The sequence below is a fragment of the Cryptomeria japonica genome, chromosome 3 (assembly GCF_030272615.1).
Source record: "Cryptomeria japonica chromosome 3, Sugi_1.0, whole genome shotgun sequence".
NCBI lineage: Eukaryota > Viridiplantae > Streptophyta > Pinopsida > Cupressales > Cupressaceae > Cryptomeria > Cryptomeria japonica.
The window spans coordinates 627,861,342-627,871,530 of NC_081407.1; the positions used below are offsets into that span (position 1 = coordinate 627,861,342).

At 34.1% G+C, this 10,189-nt stretch overlaps 1 protein-coding gene across 2 annotated transcripts in view; it reads left to right on the forward strand.

Moving 5' to 3' along the window:
* Window positions 1–9,958, forward strand: part of LOC131033040 (calcineurin B-like protein 4) — a 34,165-nt gene extending 24,207 nt beyond the window's left edge. For both annotated transcript variants that reach the window (XM_057964160.2, XM_057964159.2), the window contains exon 9: window positions 9,567–9,958. In XM_057964160.2, coding sequence (XP_057820143.2) covers window positions 9,567–9,633 — 67 coding nt within the window. In that variant the 3' untranslated portion in view covers window positions 9,634–9,958. The remainder of the gene's footprint in view (window positions 1–9,566) is intronic.
* The last annotated feature ends 231 nt before the right edge of the window (window positions 9,959–10,189 follow it).

Genomic DNA, 10,189 nt, shown 5'->3' on the forward strand with positions numbered 1-10,189 from the left:
GCTTGTAAACATGAGGTTCTTAAATATGCTTACTAGTGCTTTGAATGGACAAGCCTACTGATTGCAGGCTTGTGCCCAATCCATCAGTATCCACACAATATTAGAGGGTCCAATCTCTTCTAGAGAAAAATGAAATCTCATATTGTGTGGTCATATCCTCGTTCTTTCCATAACAAGCAACTGCTGTAAGGAAGAAGGTACCTGTTGAAGACATGATAAGCGTGTTAGTGAGTGACTGACAAACAATATCTCCTGAATCATCCATGGTCCTCCAAGTCTTCTTTAATTGTTGCATGTAGTTAATAACATTTGACACTTGATTTTCTTGCAAGGTGATTCTCACCTCGAGTTAATATTGAATCATTGATTGTCATGTTCCATGGCTTTGTCTTCTATGGTTCATGACAGGGCAAACAGGCATAAAACAATATCCAAATCCTTAGTAGCAAGAAATGTTCCCAGGAGTTAAATTGACAAACCAAAAGATAAATATTCATTCAATAAATTGTGATTAAATTGGGAAAAAATTGGGTTAGGTATCCAAATCCACAGTAGCAAGAAAGGTTCTCAGGAGTTAAATTGACAAACCAGAAGATAAATATTCATTCAAATTTTTTTGATTAAATTGAGAAAAATTGGGTTAGGCTAGGGTCTTCGAAAAACAGAAAAAAATGGGGTTGGAGTTTCAAAAATAAGAAGAGAAAATTGCTACACAGTTAATAACATGGCATAAAATTGGAAATTGTGTTTTTTCAGATTTAATCCGATAAATGAGCCAAAAAAATTTGTTTAGGGCAATTCATTAAAAAACCTGCAATTTTATAAGTAAAAAGAAACGGCATAAAATCGGAAATTATGATTTTTTGCAGATTTAATTCTATAAAAGAGCCAAAAAATTGTTTAGGTTCATTCATTCACAAACCTGCAATATTATCAGTCAGAAATATAGTTTTTGTCTGATTTCCAATTCCAAGCGATTACTTGCAGTTTTTTCCCGATTTCTGCAAGTATATCCAAAAGAGCCATAGAACCAATTTAAAGTTATATTATAAGAAAGGTAAACAAACTATTAGGCATAATTTTACATATATACAAGTACAATAGTTACATAAAAAAGAACTGCAGAAATATTTCTAAAGATTACAGATATAAAGGGCTGATTGTAGAAGACATGTACCCCAAAAATAAGGATCTTGATGGTGCTAAAGTTGTTCAAACTTTTTGGCAGGACTTTGGATCTAATCTGTTGGAAAAAAAACATTTTGATGTAGATCACTAAACTGTTAAGTCTCGTTGAATGGGACAAGCTTGATTGTCAAAAGACTAAAAGTAGTAGGGCTCCAAAGAGGAGCCTCAAGTTCAAATTCCAAGGAGAGGTGAAATGTTGAAACTGGGTAAAGTCCACATGCAACTTGTTGGATGTTGTTATCCCTAATGGATGTGGCTAGGTATAAGTTTGGTGAATTTGATGGAAGAGATATCCCTTGGTTGTGATATCTAAGCCAAAGGTCAACATGCCAGGGAAATTCTCCAAATTGAAGAAAAATAGATGTTGAAGTCTGATCTTATCTTCCAATAACTCACAAATAAGCTGAAAATGCTTATATGCATTCCTTACATGACTAGGAAGTATTCTTGAATAAATAAGCAGCTTGTCTGCCAAAGTTCATCCTGCAAAATGAAATTTGGGTGGTTTCTTATAGACTTTGGAAGAACATTTTAAGTTCTAATCACTTTCTCGTTGGGAAGTTCTTGAAGCTTCTCATTGTCAACCTTTTCATTTCTCTTTTAAACCACTTAGAATCCCCCTACTGGGACACCCTCTCTTTTATCTTATTATACTTTCTTCTTTTGTGTTTAGTAGTGTACGGTGGGCACCCTCTTTATGGTGTCTGATATTTTTATTCACCTTTTTAAAAATTTTATTCGGTGCAATTTGAGCCATTTCTTTTTAGATTTAAGCTATAATATCAAATATGCTATGTTCCATGGCGATTTGGAGATGATAATGACATCAAATTTCCACAAGTTTAACTAATGTTGAGTAACATGACATCAAAACTAAGACAGTGACAGCAGTACAGCAGCAATAAATATATAATGCCAGTAGTATAAATGCAATAAAATTAATCATGACAGCACTGACAGCAGTGACCGTAGTATAATGGCAATAAATATATCATGATTTGAATTCATGGCTAATGGTGTAAGACTTATATAACATTTAACACTTATTTTTCAATGTTATGAGGGAATTTTAAAACAGTATTTTTTTAATGTCATGAAGGAATTTTTTGAAAAAGAGTTATGAAAAGTTGTCTTGCCATTGGGTATTTCTGGCCATCCCTGGGACAGTTAAGGGGCATCTCAAATATCACTAGCCAATTCAGGGACAGTCAAATGTCTGTTTCCTGTTCTGGCAATGGTTTTCTGAAACCACTGTACCTAAAACACTCGTGGGGATGGGGATGGGGGCTTGAGGGCTGGGGATGTGTCCCTGTGGAATACAGCAAATATATCAATTGGTCATCCCAAAGGAGTCATCTGAGACTTAAGTTGGAAATAGCAACCCTAACAATTGGCGAGCTGTAATATATGAAAACTGATGTATTTCTCACTATTCACCACTTCAAAGTTCAGACTGGCTAAGAAGATATCAATTTTTTAGTATGAGATGGATACAAGGCAAAATCGATATTATAAGAATGATCCAGCTTTGCAATGAAGCATCAAAATTTGTGTTGTATATAAACACACATACAGAAGACATAAACTCACAAAAATTAGGAAGATGATCATGACCTCCAATGATGTAAAACAAAGGTAAATGATTGTGGATGCCACTTGGATGAAGTTTAAGCATTCCAACTTATGATACTGTGTATATTATGGTGAATTGTTTGTTCAATCATTACGTTTGCTTCTTTATTCAGACTATTGTTTTTTCTCTTTCTACCCAAAATAGTTTACAATACAAAAGGGTTAGAGATTATGCTTTGCAAAGATCACTGGTTCCTTGTTATGATTGTGAAATGGGATTTTTGTTTTACCTGTCTTGGAATGGAATAGGTTGCAAAATTTCTGGATTACACTATGTAAACTTTTTATTGGATTCATCCTTGGGAGGCTAGAACTGGGGCTGGGTACGGTTCTAGTTCGGTCTGGTTTTGAGTTTGGCATGAGTTGTCTGGTTTTGAGTTTGGCATGAGCAAACCCATGCGTACCTAGACAATTTTGTGGATTATGTAAAGATAAAATAGGCAGAGATTGTACGGATGCTTACATAGGCCATTTTTTCTTAACATGTCAATGCTGATCATATATGGATGCTTACACAGACCAACTAAATACTTTTAGCCATATTTTATAAATTTGATGTTTGAATATATATATCCGTACTCGCACTTGTACCCAAATTGACAACTTCGGCTATAACATATAAAACAATACAAATCCCAATGAATATGGAAATATATCTAAATAAGAACTCATAGGCATTAGAGCAATGAATATGAGAATAGGAAGGTAAATAAAATCAAAGAGCAAGAACATAATAACAATCAAAAGGGGAAAACCATAGGAATCCAAAACAATGAGGAACAAAATTTTCATACAAAAGTTACAAAATCTAGAGTAATATATATTATAACACAGAGAGTAACAATGAGTAAGGGAATGCATAAGAATATATATGCAAATATGAACGAAAATACATTGAAAATTATTGAAGGCCCCCATACTTGATCAACGATAAGTATGCCTCACAATATACTTAAGTAGAAATAATAAAGTGAGAAAATATATTCATGGGTCAAAAATAATTATAATTGGGACAATATAAGAATGAGCATAAACCTAGCGACAAGAAAATTAGATAGAAAGAGGAACATGGAGAAAGGAGTCATGATTACGGTGACTAAATGACCACAGGTAAACTAGAGTGAGAAAGGATGAAGAGGAATAGGGATTGAGAAAGGGTCACTGAGCATCTTTCCATCCCCAAACATGTGAGGGAAGCAACCAAAGGCAAAGGGGGGAAGCAGGTGGACCAAAAACACTAGTCAAGGGGGGGAGAGGGAAGACAAAAAAGAACAACTACAACTAGGCTTGGGTGGGGGAGGGCACTGAATAGAAGGTCAAACTTGAGAGGTGAGGAAGCTCACTTAAAATGCTAAAAGGAAGGAGACTAAAGGCTAAAAGAAAAAAGGAGGGTTAACAAGGAAAGATGAGGAAGGGAAGTGGGAAACAAGAGATGAGAACAAGCCAAGGGAAAGACATTGATTATAGAGTAGGGGTTGCCACGTGTAACTCAGATTCCAACCATCATCATAGTTGAGGTTGGAATGGTGATTGCTGATTTCTATGGATTCTTTGAGTTTTCTCTTGAAGTTGTCTTCTTTGACCAATATTTGAGTGTCTTTTAAGGGGATGTGGTGCTTTGCCATGGAGTAATGCTCTTCAAGGGTAGTTTTAGGATACAATCATGTCTTATGTTAGGATACTGCTCTTTGATTCTAGTGCTAATAGATTGACTTGTCTCACCAATTTAGGGGGTTCCTAACAAACATATCGCTTTGTAGACACCCAAGTTGAGAAGGAGCTCTCTAGGGTCTTTAGGTGAGGGAATGCATTTTCTTATAGTCGAAATGGGCTTGAAGGTGCAATGAAGGTCCTTTTTGAGAAAGATCTTCGAAGTTTTGTTGGAGAGGCTTTCAACAAAGGGGAAAGAAGTGATTGGAAGGTTAGAAGGGAAAACATCCTTGGGTTTGGGGTTGCAACGAAATTTTTCTTGCTTGAATGCTCTTAAGATGTGTTTTCTTTTGCACACATTTAACTTAAAGACTTGGATAAGGTGGGTGATCTCTTGGCTATGTTATCCTTGCCATAGATCTGAAATGCCCTAGAAGCTAGTGTCTCGAGAATACTAGCTTTTTATGTGGATTGATGATGGGACAAGGAATGAAGGTAACGATCAATGTTGGTTGCTTTGTGGAAGAAGTGATAGGCTAAGGGGCCATCAGTTGTTTTTATGAGAAGAATGTCTACAAAAGGGAGCTGGTTATTGGTTTCATTGGGTTTTCGACTTTCCTGTTATTTCGGTTCGTATGCGTTCTTCTTTTGTCCTCCTTTTGGTTTGCAGCCTATATTAATCACGCACACACACACACAAATTCTCATCTGTTTTTTACTTTTGTAGACCTATCTTTATTTATGCTCTCTTTTGATTAGTTCTTGGCTCATGTCTTATCCCTGACTTTTCTTTGTCTTGTTATATCATGGATTAGTTGCTAAATCTTTCCTCAAAAAATTTATTACCTGACTTACACTTTACATTTAAAATTTTTAATTGTGATCTCCTCTTCAGCTTAATTGTTACAATTTCCAGAATTTACTTTCATTCTATATATATACTCATATGTACACATATATATTTAGTTATCTAGATATCATATATACTAATTTTCATCCGTTTTTTAACTTTCTTAGACCTATCTTTATTTATTCTCTCTTTTGATTAATTCTTTGCTCATGTCTTCTCCCCGACTTTTCTGTCTTGTTATATCATGGATTAGTTGCTCAATTTTTCCACAAGTTATTCATTACTTGAATTACATTTCACATTTAAATTTTTTAATTGTAATCTCCTATTCGGCTGAATTGTTACAATTTCCACAATTTGCAATCATTCTCTTGCCTAATTTTTTGTTGTGTGGTCTTAATTCCTTGTTTACTCTATTATAATTTAGCTCTTTTATTAGGTTTTTCTTTGCCCTCCTCACCTTTGTAAATTTCTTATGAGTTGGTTGACCCTTTATAGATCTGAAATATGCCCTAGAAGCTAGTGTTTTGAGAATACTAGATTTTTATGTGGGTTGGTGATGGGACAAGGAGTGAAGGTAAAGAGCAATGTGGATTGCTTTTCGGAAGAAGCAACAAGCTAAGGGGCTATCAGTTGTTTTTATGAGAAGAATGTCTAGGAAAAGGAGCTGGTTATTAATTTCATTGCGTTTTTTACTTCCCTATTATTTTGGTTGGTAGGCATTCTTCTTTTGTCCTCCTTTTGGTTTGCAGCTTTTACCAATCTCTTTCTCTCACACACACATATATACTCATATATGCACATATATATCTAGTTTGATTAGTTCTTTGCTCATGTCTTCTCCCTGACATTTCTATCTTGTTATATCATGGATTAGTTGCTCAAATTTTCCACAAGCTAAGTCGCCAGGCTGATTTTGGGTATGAAACGTCCCAAAATCAGATCTTGGTTTGAATCTCCTATGGATTTGACCAGGGTTCAGATTTATCCCACCTGAAATGTTTGCAACTTGCACGTGGTGAATCTGGCTGACTCTAGTGACAATGAGGTGATTCTTGAGTGAAACTTGAGCATTTTGAACTGTAGCTGCAATTTTCGAGGGGCTTTTTTTGACTTCTTTGCCCCATAGAAGCCCTAGAACTTATCGTCTCTTTATATTTTGAGTTTTATTTGTTGGTTTTATGGATGTGTTGCATTGGTTTTGTCATTGATGTCAACACTTGTCAACACTTGAGAACACTTGGAGATCTTTGGTTATGTTCACCGGCATGTTCAATGACTTATGCACAGTCATCGGTATCTGGTTTACCAGCAGGTTATATTGTTCACTGACACTGAGGATGATCTGTTATCATTTGGAGATTACTTGGTTATGTCGAAGACATTGTTTGGACACTTGGTTTTGGTGATTTGATTATTGGTACAATCGAGTTTGCATATTTACTATTACCGGCAAATAGGTCTAGGTTATGGACCGACAAGCATTATCTATTCCAGATCGGCACGACACGTTATGAAGATGTTTTGTTATTGTTGTAAATGCATTGAGCCGACATCATGCATCGCATATTGATTCATTTGTAATTGATTTTATTGTAATATCTTAGTGAGCCGACCTACACAATTGGTCTTAGGTTTTGGTATATATGTAAGATCTCATTTGAGAGATTAATGTGTGAGTGTGGAAGAGGAATATAATAAGGTATATGCAAATATAAGCAGAGCTATACACGCAGACATCATTTGAAGATTCAAGGAAGGTATGAGGAAGACAATCAGAGCTTAACCGGTACTGAATCTAGCATATGAAGATGATATTTTGAGCAGTACATTATCATTGGATTTAACCATCCAATTGTAGTCAGTGTGACTCCCATTTTGTGATTGAGTAGTGAGCTCTAGGCAGTTGGCCTTTCTGCATGTGCAAACCCCATTTGTACACACATACTATCTGTAGCAGTATCATCTGATTGTGGGTAAGGTTTCCCACCGTGATTTTTCCCCTTACAGGGTTTCCACGTACAAATAATTGTGTTATGTGTTGTATATGTTATTTGTCTTTCTGTTTCATGCATTAAACTTTACTAGTACTGTTATTAACTGCTAAACTGTCTACCGGCATTAAAGTTTGGTTTACTGGTATTACGCACTAAGTTTGGTTAAGTTATATTTGGTTTGATATTAATAGACAACTGATTCACCTCCCCCCTCTCAGTTGCCTCCGGGACCTAACATTATTTGCCATGAAAAGGAGAATGGGCAGCAAATGAATCTGCCAAAGACAGGTCTAATGATAGCACAGCTCTCCATTTGCATAAATGACACTGAAATTCATCTAAAATATCTAAATATGGTTTTCCAAATGTGCACAACACCAACTTGTGAAGCATATGCATATGCCTGCGAGGGATTTATAACTCTCAAGCCAAAGACATCACCTACTTTGGATATGCTCGCTGCTGCTGCTTCACAAAAGAAAAAACCATAAAATGATTTTTGAATTCCTTTTCCTTTTTGCACTCTTTTATTTTTCATTTCTGTTTGCTTTATTATTATTCATGTTTTTAAAATTTTTGAATTTCAGCTTTTAATCTAAATAAGTAAATGATTGGAGGCCATTTAGATCCATAATCATCCCAATAACTTGAACAGAGATGATGGTTGGAGTCTAAGTTGCGCATGGCATCCCTTGCTTTCCAACCTTGGTAAGTGTCGTCCCACATGAGTGGCCCTCCCTCCCCGCAACTCCCCCCTCTCTCTCTTTCTCCTTTTTTCGTCGTCTTCCTCCTTGTTTGTGCTATTCCTTTTTTTTTTTCCTTGCTTTAGTTTGTCCTCTCTCTATGTTCAATTTTTTATTGTTTGGGAACTTGGTGTTTGATTTTTATTTGGTTGTTTAGGCTTTTAGTTTCTCTTTCTATATATTTATGTATTTATTCATATTTACTTATTATTTTTTGGCATATATATACATATAGATGTATATATGCATGTATCTTCATATATACATAATTACATACATACATCATTACTTATTATATATATATATATATATATATATATGTTTCCTTTAATTTTCTTTTCTTACTTATATATATTTATTCGAGTGGTCATTTTTGTTTGTTTGTGTTTGTTATGTATATATATATATGCTTTTATTTCTTTATTTGTTTAATTAATTTTGTTTCTTTTATTTGTTTCCTTCTTTCATTTCTTTTTTAATTTTTAATTTTTAATTTTTTTTGGTCTCTTCCTACTTTGTGTCTTTCTCTCTCATCTCCTCCCCCTCTTTTTAAGTTACATCCTAGTCTGCAACCACTCATTTTTTGCTTTTGTGCTCTCATTCATCTTGATGATGGATCATGGAGTATGATCTGAAACATTGATCAAAAAATTCACACACCAGAAGCTTGCTTACAGATAATCTATGGATTGTGGAAATCTTATCTCATCAAGTAAATGATTAATTATTTCAAATATATGTTATCTATTTATTAAATTAATAAATAAATGTTTATTATAAGATTTACATGATATAAGTTGTCTATTTATTAAATTAATAAATAAATATTTATCTAATATTTATGAAAAATAAATGGTTATTATGAAATTTAATTTTGATAAATTGATATGAAATTAGTATATATTGTTTTGAATTTATTATATTTGTGGTCAGTTTGTTTAATATATATATGATACTAGTATCCCCCCAATTTTTTTTTTTTGGCCGTGCTGCATAACATATGCACATATCTCTACAATCTATAAGATATGTACCTGATTCTGATTTGGTAACTTAGTCCGCAAGTTATTCATTATTTGACTTAAAGAATTTATAATGATTCTCTTGCTTAAATTTTTGTTTTGTGATCTTAATTCTTGTTTACCCTATTATAATTTAGCTTTTTTATTAGGTTTTTCCTTGCCCTCGTCACCTTTTGTGATTTTTTTTTGGTCTTGTATTGATATCACACTGGTATGCTAGTTACCTCTCATTTCTCTTTTCTGATAATCTCATCACGATGATGGATCATAGAGTGTGATTAAAGATGTTCATTAAGAAAATAAGTTTACATAGTCTAATCCAGAATTGCAAGCTATTACCATGTACTAGAGTAATTAAAGATAAATTTCATATCTGGAATTGTTATTTTGTCTGCAAAGATAATATTTTGGTTTTTTTGTTCTTGTATCACTATTGATTCAAACTAAGCTAACACTATTGCGGGCAACCTATCTTTGTTTGCAGAAGCATCACAGTTGCTTTTCCAAGTTTTGCCTTCAGGTCTGAAGTGGATGAGGCAGAAAGTTGGTAGCAGGAGGCATTAATTCCAAAAGTTTAACCTTATTGATTCCATCCATTAGCTATGGTGAAAATTAGTCGACGACAGCCATGCCCAACAATTTCCTTTTTTCTGCTTCCAGAGAAGTTACAGCACCTTTGCAAAGCTTTTTTTCCTTGTTCTGAGGTTGATTGTGGAAAAATGTGATGTTGAAATCTTAAAGCAAAAATTGTGGAATGTATGCAATTGTGTCTAAAATATTCTTAATTTTTTTTTGCACACAACTGTCTGAAGAGACATATCCTACTGTAAAGTTTGGAATTATTAATGAAATTTAGTGTTCAGAGTTGGTATCTTACACGATTTTCCAGCTATGTTAAAAAATTTCAGCATTTTTTTTCATATATCTGGATGAAATGCATTTTATATTTTTCATTATAATTCACTTTGAACTTCTATGCAAAAAGTTCTTCCCTGACTGTTCTTGAACACCCGCAAATGGTAACTTTTAGTGAAAGTTGAAACAACTTAGAAAAATCTAGATTACAGAATTAATTATGATTCAGGTTTGCTTTCAGCGTTTGTAACT